We start from the raw sequence: 14,729 nt of genomic DNA on the forward strand, positions 1-14,729 counted from the left end.
GTAATGTGACAGGAGGGGAGGGGAGGGGAGGGAGTGTTTTCTCTCTCTCTCTCTCTCTCTCTCTCTCTCTCTCTCTCTCTCTCTCTTTACTGAGATTTGAAATTTTTATAGTATATGTATGTATAATATGTTTATGAACCCTTAAACGCCAAGCCGGTATTTCCGAAATTGTCTCCTGTATGCCAGCAGGGTTCGGGAGTGAGCACCAAAGCGGAAAAAAAGTTTTTTTCAAAAAATCACAGCACGCTTAGTTTTCAAGATTAAGAGTTCATTTTTGGCTCCTTTTTATGTCATTGCCTGAAGTTTAGTATGCAACCATCAGAAATGAAAAAATATCATTATCATATATAAATATTGGAATATATGACAGTGCAAAAAAAATTTCATATATAATTGTATACAAATCGTGGTGTGAGCAAAACGGTTAAAGCTAAGCTAAAGGTGTTTATTTTTTCATTGTATTGTACACTAAATTGCGATTATTTTGGTATATAACAAATTGTAAAATGATCAAAGCAACACAGAGAAAATATTATCACAAAATGATGCATGAATTCGTAACGCACTGATGTTAAAAACAGTTTTTTTCAAAATTCACCATAAATCAAAATATTGTGCTAGAGACTTCCTGTTTGTTGAAAAATGAAGGTAATTGACTAACTATTACTAGACTGTAAAAGTTTTAGCTTACAATTGCGTTTTCGACCATTTTGGTCAAGTCACAGTTGACCGAATGTTGAATTTTTTCTATTTATCATGATTATATACAAACTTTTCAAAACTGATAAAAGCTACAACCATGAGTTATTTTTTTTTATTCTACATAAAATTGTGCACATTTTCATATATAAAACTCTATGTAACGGCTAATATAAAATGGTGCAAATATTACGACAAAGTGACTCAAACATTTCGGAGATTTGTGGCCAAGATACCGTGCGTGGAGGAAGGAAAAAGTTTTTTCAAAAATTCACCATAAATCAAAATATTGTGCTTGAGAATGCCTGTTTGTTGCAAAATGAAGTTAAATGATTGAATATTAGTAGACTGTAAAAGTTCAAGATTACAATTGTGTTTTTCGACCATTTCGGTCGAGTTAAAGTTGACCGAATGTCGAATTTTTTCTATTTATCGTGATTTATATGCAAATTTTTCAAAAATTATAAAAGCTACAACCGTAAGTTATTTATTGCTGTATTCTACATAAAATTGCGGACATTTTCGTATATAAAACTCTATGTAACAGCTAATATAAAATGGTGCAAAAATTACGACAAAGTGACTAAAACATTTCGGAGATTTGCGGCCAAGATACCCCGCGCAAAGGGAAGGAAATTTTTTTTCAAAAATTCACCATAAATCGAAATATTGTGCTAGAGACTTCCCGTTTGATGCCAAATGAAGGTAAATGATTGAATATTATCCCTTAAATGCATATTGGACGTATAAACATCAACAAAAATTGTTTGTTGGGTGCTTAATTGACATATGATACTTCTACTCAAAAAAGTTTTTTTTTTTAAATTTACGGAAAAAATAGTTATAGGCCTACTTGGTGAAAACTTTTAAATCACTCACCTTGAGGGATGCTGGGAGTTCACGGATCAAACTGTTGTGTTGTTTACAAGCATTACCCAGGCGCGCATGTGCGAATTTCTTTCTTCTTGCACTAAAAAGCACCAGCGACACATCTCGGAAATTATTTTGTCACTGACGTAATTTTTCCACCATTTTATTTTAGCAGTTACATAGAGTTTTATATATGAAAATGTATGCAATTTCATGTAGAAAACAACAAAAACAACCCATGGTTGTAGCTTTTATCAGTTTTGAAATATTTTCAGGTAAATAACGATAGGTGCCAAAATTTCAACCTTTAGTCAACTTTGACTCCACCGAAATGGTAAAAAAACGCAATTGTAAGTTAAAACTCTTACATTCTAGTAATATTTAATCATTTACCTTTATTTTGCAACAAGTTGGAAGTCTCTAGCACAATATTTAGATTTAAGGTGAATTTATGAAAAAAACTTTCCTTACGTCTGCGCGGTAACTGCCGAAAAAATCAGTAATTTTTTCGTCAGATTGTCATAACATTTGCACAGTTTTATATTAACCGTTACATAGATTTTTATATATGAAAATGTGCGCAATTTCATGTAGCATACATTAATAAACAACCCATGGTTGAAGCTTTTATCAGTTTTGAAATATTTTCATATAAAGAACGATAAGTGCCAAAATTTCAACCTTCGGTCAAATTTGACTAGACCGAAATGGTCGAAAAACGCAATTGTAAGCTAAAACTCTTACATTCTAGTAATATATTCAATCATATAACTTCATTTTGCAACAAATTGGAAGTCTCTAGCACAATATTTCGATTTATGGTGAATTTTTGAAAAAAAAATTTCCTTGAGTCCGCTTGTAACTGCTGAAAAAATCAGAAATTCTTACATCCGATTTTCGTAATGCTTGCACCGTTTTGTATTAGCCGTTACATAATGTTTTATATATGAAAATGTGCGCAATTTCATTTAGAATACAACTAAAAATAACTCATGGTTGTAGCTTTTATCAGTTTTGAAATATTTTCATGTCAATCATGATAAGTAGAAAAAATTCAACCCCCAGTCAATTTTAACTCGACCGAAATGGTTGAAAACTGCAATTGTAAGCTATAACACTTACAGTCTAGTAATATTCTATTAATTACCTTCCTTTTGCAAGAAACGGGAAGTCTCTACCACAATAATTCGATTTATGGTGAATTTTTTAAAACAACTTTTTTTTATGTCTGAGCGTTACGCATTCATGCATCCTATTGTAATAATATTTTCTGCGTGTTGCTTTGATCGTTTTACAATTTGTTTTATACCAAAATCATCACAATTTAGTGTACAATACAACGAAAAAATAATTAACTCATTAGCTTTAACCGTTTTGCTCACAGCACGATTTGTATACAATTATATATGAAATTTTTTTTTGCACTGCCATATATTCCAATATTTATATATGATAATTATATTTTTTTTCATTTCTGATGGTTGCATACTAAACTTCAGGCAATGACAAATAAAGGAGCCAAAAATGACAACTAAGCGTGTAGTAATTTTTTGAAAAAAACTTTTTTCCCGCTTCGGCGCTCACTCCCAAACGCCCCAGGTATACAGGAGACACTTTCTAAAATACTGGCTTGGTATTTAAGGGTTACTAGACTGTAAGAGTTTTAGCTTAAATTGCGTTTTTCAACCATTTCGGTTGAGTCAAAGTTGACCAAATGTCGAATATTTTCTATTGATCGTGATTTATATGGAAATGTTTCAAAAATGATAAAAGCTACAACCATGAGTTATTTTTTGTTGTATTCTACATGAAATTGTGCTCATTTTCATATATAAAACTCTATGTAATGGCTAATATAAAATGGTGCAAAAATTACGACAAAGTGACTCAAGCATTTTGGAGATTTGCTACCGAGATACCGTGCGCTGACATAAAATAAAGTTATTTTTTTTCAAAAATTCACCATAAATCAAAATAATTTGCTAGAGACTTCTAATTTGTTTCAAAATGAAGGTAAATGACTGAATATCACTAGAATGTTAGATTTTTTGCTTACCCAAAAATACCATTTTATATTTTTATATATTATATATATATATATATATAATATATATATATATATGATATATATATAGATATATATATATATATAATCTAATATAAATAAAAGTTTTTTTGCCACAAAGGAAAAAAATGAAAAAGCGAGTTAGCCGAGTACTTTCGGTCCTATTCGCTTTTTCATTTTTTTCCTTCGTGGCAAAAAAACCTTTATTTATACATAGCATCACGTTTTATATACTTCGTGATCATGTTATTCATATATATATATATATATATATACATATATGTTATAATATATATATTATTATTTTAAATATATATATTATATATATATATGTATATATATATATCATATATATATATTATATATGATAATATATATATAATATATATATATATTATATATATATATAATATATAATATATTATTATATATATTATACAACAAGGAGCTGAAGGAGACGTCATGTACCAGTAATTGTCCATTTATTAAACGAGCTGACGTTTCGAGGACACAGCCTCATTTTCAAAGCTGAAAAATGTAATTATAATATATAAAAGACTTAAGAATTAAGAAATTTACAATTTAAAAAATATTTACACTTTATACAAAAATTAAAAAATTAAAAAAATAAAAAAAACCTAAAATGCAACAGACAGAATGAAATAAATAGACCGCTACCTTTCAGGACGGGAACCAAGGACCTAATGACATAAAAACAGAGACAGGGGCACACTCAAGACAGGTACAGTGTTGTGGAGGTAGTTTGATTGTTTAAAGGAGGAACAAGCTTCTTAATATATAACGATTCGGCTATTGCTAATTGATGAGGTGAGGTGGCTCTGGAGAGAATTTTAAAATGGTTATATTCAATATCTTTTTTACATTTTTTGGCATGATCGCGTATATTAGAAAATTCAGGATTAGTTAATTTATTGCCTGTTCTGTAACTAACTCCCCGATGACAATCAATTCTAACTTTTAGTAGGCGACGAGAAGCCCCCACATATTTCCCCACCTTACATTTGGGGCAAGTATATAAATAAACGACATTGGAAGTCATCAAGGAGCTTAGTTTGTCTTTATGTTTAAAAAGCGAAGCAATGGTTAACGGGTTCTTTGGTATAATTCTACTGTTAACTGCCGGAAGGTGTCGGTGAATAAGGTCATTTAACTGAACATAAAAGGACTTATCATGAATAAAAGGAATACTGAAGTAAAATGCTAACTTGGGTACAGTAGGAATATTAAAAACAGGAACAAACTTACGATTAAGAAAATTATACAATTGTTTAAAAAAAAGCTTGGATGGGTAGCAATTTTCTAAAAATAATTTTGGAGAAATGAGATTTCTTGGTGGAAACCAGACCAAGTGGAGGATAAAGTATAGGCCCTGTGGAAGAGAGTACTTAAGGAGTTTAGTTTGAAATTAAAATGACAACTGCTATAAAAATTTGTACCTAAGCCAGTAAATATTTTTTAAATTGTAAATTTCTTAATTCTTAAGTCTTTTATATATTATAATTACATTTTTCAGCTTTGAAAATGAGGCTGTGTCCTCGAAACGTCAGCTCGTTTAATAAATGGACAATTACTGGTACATGACGTCTCCTTCAGCTCCTTGTTGTATGTTGGTTGATAGCAACGCTTCCCATATCCATATATATATATATATATATATATATATATATATATATATAGATATATATATATATATATATATATATATATATATATATATATATATATATATATATATAATATTACATTTTTTTTATTCTGGTACGAATACATAACTAAAAGGAATGCAGGTGAAAAACTTTTTTTTGGAAGAAATAATATACAAAACACCAATACAGATATATAAAAACTTGCAATAAATATAAAACTAAATATAAAATTAATGCAGAATACTCACTCGTAATCCTGACTCTTCATTCTATTCTTGTTTTCTCCCTCCTCTATTGAAGAGCCTCGGATTTTTTTCCTCTCGACATGACGAGGTACAGGTGTAGGAGGGAGACATGCGCCCTTACTGCTGATGGGCCGCCGCCCTTCAGCGGCCCTGTGCGCCCTCCGTTGTCCCTTGGGCAGGCACACTCCAATATATGACCGCAGTGTGGTACTTGCGGTCACACTCTCCGATCCTGCAAAGTGCTATATTGCAGGTGTGACAGAAGAACTGGGTGTGTCTCCTTCTGCCATTCATATGGCACACCCGGCACCGTTTCTGTCTGCGCCCTTGTAGGGGGTCCAGTGTGTGATCCCCTGGCTGCAGCCGACATACAGGGTCCACTATCCGATGGGAAGTCGGAATCTGAGCACGGGCAGGATCATCAAGGGTGGCAGCAGCAGGGGCATCGGCAACAGGGGCGTCGGCAGCTGGGGCATTGGCAGCAGGGGGGGCGGCAGCAGGGTCGTCGGCAGCAGGGGCGGCGGCGTCAGCAGCAGCCAATACCAATTATAAGTGCCATTATGGGGCCATAAATTGCCAGGTTTTGGGTAATGACGGTTTTCGCTATTGGCACACCCCCAGGAACGGAACCCCTGCCAATAACTGGGGACTGTCTGTAATCGAATCCGCCGATAACAGGGGACTGCCTGTATATGGTCCTAATGGGTAGTTGTGAGTGTGAGTTTGGGATGATACATTTCTTCCCTCCACCTCCATCAACCCCTGAGCATCCCATACTGATGCATTTCTTTAAGGTCACAGGCCATGTTGGTGGAGGTAAATTCTTTGATCTCTCATTCAGATAATTCTCATCTGCAGTAACTTTCAAGCTGCTTCCTCTGCTTCCTACGTGTTAACAAAAGCATTATGTTCCCAAGGATGCTGAGACTTGGCTGATGGACAACCTCTCATTGGAATGGCTTCACACCAAAAGGATACAATTCTTTAACATTAAAGAAGGAACCATAGGGGCTGTCACTATAGCTTTTTTCCATGTGTGGTTGGACCTGTAGCTCAATACAGTCCTGACTTTGTCTTTTCTGGTGTGTACTCTGAGAAAGGCAAAGATAAATTCTGGAGATGGCATGTGTCAAGAGCAATGACTCAGGCCTTCTCATATCTGTCCAAAAACCTGTAGGTGATCCTGGTATAGTGACCCAATTTTGCCTTTTGTTAGCTGTTCTTGAATAGGTTTTAACCCAGAGAAGAGGCATTCTTAATCTTGGGACTCTCCTTAATCCACCACACAGTATCTTCAAAGCCTCTTTAGAGTCTGTGAAGGGGACCACAGCCAAGCCTTGATAGGTGGCTATTCCATTGATAAAAGGACTGGGAAAAGACCAGGCCTCTTCCAAATCCCCATCAAGTTCCCAGTAGCCCTCTTTCTCAAGATGGGGGCAGGAACCTTTCCAGCCCCTTGACCCAACCTTGGCCTAAGAGGCAGGTAAGTGGAAGAAGAAGGGAGGTGGATGCTAAAGGCTGGTAGTTCTGCCCCACTGCCACAAGAATGGGAATGCCTGTTATGCCATTTGGTAGTGAAGCAGTGATTCTGCATCCTTCAGGGCAGTTAGGGGGTTACCTTATAAGGATGTGAGCCTCCCATTTATCACCATCTCCCAGACTGATCATCCAATCTCTCATTTTGTACGCTATGGTCAGAACAATGCTGGAGAACAATGCCTGGGGAATTGTTGCTCTACAGTCTCTTATAGTTAACTCTCCCTAGTGTAGAAGTCACCTATAGTCCTTGGAGAAACTTGCCCATCTTGGTGAATCCACCAGCTGTCACATGAACAGTGTGTGAAGCAGCAGTGGTCATCTGCTCCTCCAGAAGACTATCAGCTCCTCCAACACTCCCTATGCTCCTCAGCCTGCTTCTGGTTTTCCAACACTCCCATACACCTCAGCTTGGAGGTGAAGGACAATCTTGGCTCATGGATAGATGGCAGGAAGCACTATGGGAGTTCCATGGAAATATCCACCTCCAGAGACACTTCTGTTCTCAGATGTTTTGAGGGATGGGTGGTTCATTTCAGTTATACATGTGGACAAATTACTCTTAACTTGCACATCAATGTCCTGGAAATGTGAGTGGCACTTCTGCCACTGCATACATTCAAGGATTAGTTTTTTATAAGAGGCAGCATGAATGTGATGGCACATGCCATTAAGCAAGGATGGTCTCTCTTTGTGAATAACCAATTTATTTGCAAAAGTGGTTGGTTTGCTATACTGTCAAGCCATCAGTCAGGTACATTCCAGACCATTTGAATGGGCACATTGAATGGCTGGAGTGGTCCCACACCCAAACTTGGCAGGAAGGAGGTTTGAGATTTAGAGTTCACTTATAATTAGTCTATTCACCACACAGCCAAATTGAAAGGTGTCAGTGTTCTGCTTTCACATTTTAAACCCATGGTTGTGTGGAAGATTCCTTTCAGCACCCATTGGACAATGTCAGTATTTATGCCTTTTTCCCTATTTAGCCTGATATGTTAAGTGACCAACCATGTGTTGATCACACCTGATCTTAGGATGACTGTGGTGGCTTATTGATCACAGGTGATATACCTATATGCTGAGCTTTCTATTCAAGGTAGTATTAGGAGAGATATTGGTATGGTCTATCCTGCTTTTAGGCAGACCCATCCTCTGAGAAACCACCAGTTTGTGGAATTATTTGTACTTCATAGAAGAATAGCAAACCCTTTGAGAGAAGATATTACTTGAAGACTACATAGAGTTGTCATGTACCATTTATAAGTATGCAGCATATGTGCTCCAGGCAAAGTGGGACATCTTGTGTCATTGGCATCATGAGAGGGTAGCTCTCTGGTGGAAACCACTACTACGCAGATTGTAGTTTTTCTGTCTACCAAAAAAATCTGTTTTTGCTTATTAAATAACTATCACTCAGTGTTGTTGAGCAGTCATGCTTGCTCTTGGGGTGGGATATGACTCTCATGCTGTGAAGTCTTACCTGAGAGAGGTGACAGACAAGAGTGTCACACTCAAAGTTGTCTTCTTGCTAACCATTTTATCATTGAAGAAAGTAGGCAAACTTCATGGCCTTGCATATTTACTTTGACTTAATAAGAGAGTTGGAAATCACAGTTGTTTTTGTTGTATTCTGAGTTTGCTGGATTCAGTCCCTGACCAAAGATTGAAGAGCATTTGGATTCCTTCACTTTGTAGGCGAGAATCAGATCAAGAGGCATTTTTGTCCCAGGAATCAGCATCTTAGGCCTAAGTATCAAAGATTGTTTGGTAGGACAGACTGACAGAAAATGGTGTTCTTCAAGAACACTTTTGTTCTGGTTCAATAAGGAAATAAAGTAGGTGTATGAGCTGCCTGGTGAGGGGGATTGTTTTTAACCCCGGGCAAAGGCCCACAAGTGAGGGGCATTTCCCTATCCCTGGCATTTGTTCAAGAAGTGTTTTGACATGGCCGGAAAAGGAACTGAGGTACATGTCTGGTGCTGCCAGGCTACCTCTATATCTGTATAGCCTAGAAATGTCACCCACAAATCCTTGTACACCTCAGAAGATCTGTGTTGGGTGCTCAACGTATTTTGTAATATCCTAAGCTCCACTAAACAGAAAAGCATCTTGCCTAAGTTCAAGTTCATACTCACCTACTAAGCTTCATTGCCCAAACCAGCTTGCACTGCAGGTCTGGCCATACAAGACAAGGTTTCCATAATTAGCAAAAATGCAAATGATCCTGAAAAAGGGTAAGATACCATTATTTAATTTTTGAAATAATTTCTTCATAAATACTGAACTGTTTTTAGGCATAATAGCTTTTTATTACTGTTACTAATTTTTGGAATTTAATTCAGTATGGAATGAAGTTTAATAGGATTGCTGATTTTCATTTATCCTTCAGTTACTCTTGTTGAAACTTTTATATTTTGTTATCTATCCTAAAAATGAAAATCCACTTATTTCTTTTTAGGTTGGGTCATTGCCAACAGCTGTTCAAGACCAGTTAGAAGGTGACACACAGGCAAACTTTTGTGACTTAAGGGCAGCTCTCTTCATGGTCAGTTGGCAGGAGGCACACATACTCTCAAGAGCTAACTGCATTCTTATGTGGAATAAAAATAATGCTTTCTGTGGTAAATGTGGAGCTCCAACACAAAGGAATGCTGCAGGTTTGTTTCAACTTCCTATATCCTTTTGAAACTGGAAACAATTTTTTATTTTTATTTTCCCTAAGCTTAGTTAATGATATGCACAGTTTGTAAAATGTTTTTTTTTACCAGTTAGAAAAGGCTAGTGAAGAAGGAAATTTTCAAGGATGAATAATGTATCTGTAATTGGCTTGGTGTCTTATTAATACTGCATGAAGAAAAACAAATATTGTAATGAACACTTTTGAAAAGTTTTTAATTGTTATTTGTTTTCAAATGCAAGAAAAAATTAACAAAGTCTAATTTGTAAAAGTCCCCCCCCCCCAGTGGTAATTTTCATTATTAGTTGAAGAATAAGTGGTAATAATTTGAAGCAAATCCATTCAGTCATAAGGTGGGCATAAGCACTTACTTTATAATGGGGCCGTATGGGGTCCGCTCCCCTTAAGGACTAGCAACTGCAATTAGCCCGATTTCACAATGATATTAAAAGACAATATAGGTAATGACTGAGGTACAGTATTGTAAATGTAATTATTGTGATTTGATAATTACTATAAATTTTTTCCCATCAAGCCACATCCAGTAATAGCAGTGGTTGACTAATGTTCATTTGAGCATTTTTTCCTTATGAAATATGAAGATCCAATAAAAGTACATTTCAGAAATTTGCAGAGTTCAGTGACAATGATATACATATAACTCTTTAACTCTTTTGAGTATCTTTGAGATTCGGCCTTTATTTTAAACTTTCCACCATAAGTTTTGTCATGTTTGCACATGTTGGGAAGTATTAATGCATGTAATACATGCACCCCACAGGTGCATCAGCTGCACTATGAATAGTAAGTCTAATGACAAGAATTACCAACAATATAAAACTGAAGCTTAAGCAGCCCTGAAAAAGTCTGCCACCGAACCTATAAATAATAGGGTATGTATACAATTATTAAATAAGGCCAAAATTTACAAAAAGGGAGTGACAAAAAAGGAAATTTACTACCAGACAGGTAATCCACCATACTCCCCAGCATACAATATTAAAAGTAAGAAAAATGGTAATGCTCCAAAGATCTCAAGACCTCTATTATTGTCCAGTGCATCTTTTGGTAGCTCTAACAAATTTAAAAACCTTAAAGGGAAGACCTCACATAGAGAGCCTCTCAGAAAATAAATCTTATTTTCTCGAATATCGTACTGGAGTGGAATTTTCAAAGTCTGAGAGTTAAGTATGAAAAAATGACAAATTGTTCATATGTGGAATAGACCTTCGGTCTTAACAATAGAATAATCTTAGCGCCAGCTGGAAAACTGGGTAAAAAATAAAGATTGTATAGCAAAGAATCTGTGAGATCTGGCAACTCCTATGTGTACACGGTGATAGCTGGTCAGAGACTGTGCACCACATCTCATGATGCATAATCTTTTCTTTACTGCTTGGAGAGTAGATGCTTATGCTTTTGTTGTCCTTCCAAGCCGGTTGATTTGTGTCCATGTTTCCTTTATTTTTTCAGTGTGTTTGTTGTGGTATGTGATGGTAAAAATATTTGAACAGGAAAAGATACCAGAAGAAAGGAGGGAAAGCATATTGATACCTGTATTCAAAGGTAAAGGTGATGCCTAGGAATGCAGTAATTATAGAGGTATCAAACTAATGTCACACATGTCGAAGATTTTGGAAAGAATAATTATAGATGGCAGGCTAAGAGAGGAAGTGAGAATAGGGGAAAAAACAGTTAGGATTTATGGAGGGAAGCAGTGCAATGGATGGGATATTTGCATAAGGCGGCTGATGGAGAAATTCAGAGAAAAACAATGAGACCTGCATCTGGTATTCATAGAACTTGAAAAGGCCATGACAGAATTATTCAGGAGATGTACAGGAATGTGTATACTAGAGAGAAAAACAGTGTTGGAGAGATAGATGGATTTGAGATAGGAGTTGAATTACACCAGGGGTCGGTACTTAGCCCATTCATCTTCAACGTCAAGATGGATGTAAAGACCAAGGATGTTAGAGTAGCAGTGCCATGGTGCAGATGACATTGTGTTGTGTTCAGAGAGGAGGGAGGAGTTGGAGGGGAGGCTGGAAAGGTGGAGAGCAGCACATGAGGAGAGAAGAATGAGAATAAGTAGATAAAAGACCGAATATATGTGTTCCAGTAGCTGAGGATGGTCGAAATAGCATAAGATTGGATGGGGAAGAAATAAAGAGGGTACAGAAGTTCAAGTGCTTGGGGACTATATTAGAGGATAGTGGAAGCATGAACCAAGAGGTTAGACATTGAATTTAGGCAGGATGGAATAACTGGAGGTTTGCATCAGGAGTCATCAGTGACAAGAAGGTTCCTCTGAAATGGAAGGGAAAGTTTCATAGGATGGTGGTCAGACCAGCTATGTTATATGGAAAAGAAACAGCAAGTATGAGGAAAACAGAGAAGAAGATGGATGTAGCAGAAATGAGAATGTTGAGATGGTTGTCAGGAGTAACAAGGGAAGATAGGATTAGAAAGGAGTATATAAGGTAGTTGAAATATCAAAGAAAATACAGGAGGGAGGGCTTCGATGGTATGGACACCTGTTACGAAGAGAGGAACATCATGTTGGAAGGCATACGATGGAGATGAAAGTGTGGGATAGAAGGAAGAAAGGAAGACCAAGAAAGAGATGGTGTGATTGTGTAGGGGAAGATATGTTATGGAAAGGTACTGATGAGAACGATGCACAGGACAGAAATCGATGGAGATGACTCATTCATAACGGCAACCCCATATAAAAATGGGATAAAGCTGAGAAGTTTGTTGTGTCCGGATATTCAGGGATTCCTGTGCTCCAGGTTTTTGCCATCTATGAACACTGATCCTCATATGACATGCAATAGGTGCCAAGCTAATTATTGTATGATTACTAATCCCTGGCTGGAATGTCATTCCTGCCTAAGTTGCTGTGGAAGGTGTTTTACAAGAAGAGGGAACATCACAGAGTGTCTACTTGTCCTTCTTGGGAGAGTTTTTCTTCTCCTCATTTGGACGATTCGGCTTCTCCCTCATCCTCAAGCGTGCTCCCTGTGGCATATTCATTTGTACCCTTGTTGCCTTCCTTTTCTTCCATTGATTCGTTGTTGAAAGTATCTGGAGTCCCTCAGGATAATACTAATAGTATGTTTAATGTGGCCCCCTCTACCTTGGGTTCTAATGCTCTTCCCGAGAGGGAGGAGGCTACGACATCTAATTTCTTAGTTTCAGATTCTGAGTCAAACAAGATGGGAACTGTTTGGGCATCGCTTGGTCTGCGGGATTCACCCTCCTTGGATGGCCTGTTGTTGCATTTCTGGGAGGCACATAACCCCACCCTGGCCCCTATAGCGATCCCACTTTTTCATAGCTAACAAACCCTCAGTCTTAACAATAGGATAATCTTGCACCAGCTGGAAACCAGTTAAAACATTAAAAGATTGTAAAGTAAGGAATCTGTGGCATCTGGCAAACTCTTGCATATACGAGGTGGAAGCTGGTCACCGACCAAGCGTAGAAGCTTGTGAAGTGTTAGTTTCCCCCAACCTAGGAAAAGAGAGAGAGGGGCGGCTAGAAGTGGGCAGTAAACATTAAGACCTCAGATTTGTTAGTTATGAAAAATACAAATTGATTCAAAATTTGTTTGTTCATATTCGGAACAAACCCTCAGTCTTAACAATAGGATAGACTTATACTTGGAGGGAGGTACAACTATCCTAAACCAGCTAGAAATCAACCCACCTGACCACCCTTCCTAAAAGAACGAGGTCTAATGAAGGGCGCCTGAAGCCCGTGAGAGAATAGACAGTTGGATATCTAAAAACTCAGCCATATTGGTTGAAATACAATGATATATGGGCAGATGCATTGCATTCCAGGAAAAAAGTAACAAGCTATATAAGCCAAAGGGGTTTGCTACCACTCTTCACTCCCTTTTCTAGAGAGAGGAGCTCTTGCTACTGAATAGCAGATTTGTCTATTGAATGGTCACATTGCAAAAACCACCACCACCACCAGTGAGGGAATGGAAAAGGAGGCAAATCTGTCATCATGCACTGTGGGATTCTGTGTCTTAGCCATGAAATCCGGGACAAATTCAAAAGCCACAGAATTACCTATTTATGAATGTTCTTCCATAATTATATGTCCACAGGAAGTATACTTGATAATAACACTCCTTGTCCCAGGGAATATTTAAGCTATATAGGACTCCCTATGACTAACAAATGGCTTGTCATGGTGGAAGTCCCATATATTTCCACTGTGATATCCCCAAATAAAGTACTGGAGTGGAATTTTCAGGGTCTGAGAGTTACCGTATATACTCGCATATCATTTGACTTTTGAAGCCCTAATTTTGGAGCTCATTTTAAGGGGGTCGCAACTTACATGAGATATAAAATTCGCGTATGTAAATAGTCATATGATAGTATCTTGTTGAACTCAAATCAGAGCGACTTTCTTGCCTCTAGTTAGAGCAATGAATCTCAAAATACTCTACTTATATGAGACAAAGTTATTTTACATTATACAGTGTTTTCAAGTGGAAATACCACTTGAAAACGTATCGTTTGTGAACAAAATTTGGTAATTTTTTTTTTGTTAGTAAATGGCGCTGAGAGCATGTTTATTGCGTAAACAAAAATCAACATTCCTTTTGATATTTTCACTTTATCTCATCAGAATACTACGAGCTTTACATATTTATCTTTTATTGGAGTGAAAACAGTAAAATGTGTTTTATTCATGCCCAATAGTTTTGATGAAAACACGTATCTCTCAAATTTTGTTTACGGTCGAGTTTGATGGTACACAACAATTTGCAAAAGTTTCATCTACGTTGCCAATGCACGATTATAGTCGTTAGCATATCCGCATTCTTTCCTCAACTTCAGTTAAAACTTACAGATTAAATTTAGCAGTATATGCCCTTGCTGGTCTTTTATCCATAGCGAGTAAGGCTATAATACTATTATTGTGCATCGGCAACAAAT

General features: G+C 36.8%; 1 protein-coding gene across 2 annotated transcripts in view; it reads left to right on the forward strand.

The window, feature by feature from the left end:
- Nucleotides 1–14,729, forward strand: part of LOC135219093 (NAD(P)H pyrophosphatase NUDT13, mitochondrial-like) — a 261,858-nt gene that overhangs the window by 163,205 nt on the left and 83,924 nt on the right. For both annotated transcript variants that reach the window (XM_064255528.1, XM_064255529.1), the window contains one exon: nucleotides 9,544–9,742. In XM_064255528.1, the coding sequence (XP_064111598.1) occupies nucleotides 9,544–9,742 (199 nt within the window). The remainder of the gene's footprint in view (nucleotides 1–9,543; nucleotides 9,743–14,729) is intronic.

This window comes from Macrobrachium nipponense, chromosome 1 (genome assembly GCF_015104395.2).
Source record: "Macrobrachium nipponense isolate FS-2020 chromosome 1, ASM1510439v2, whole genome shotgun sequence".
Classification (NCBI taxonomy): Eukaryota; Metazoa; Arthropoda; class Malacostraca; order Decapoda; family Palaemonidae; genus Macrobrachium; species Macrobrachium nipponense.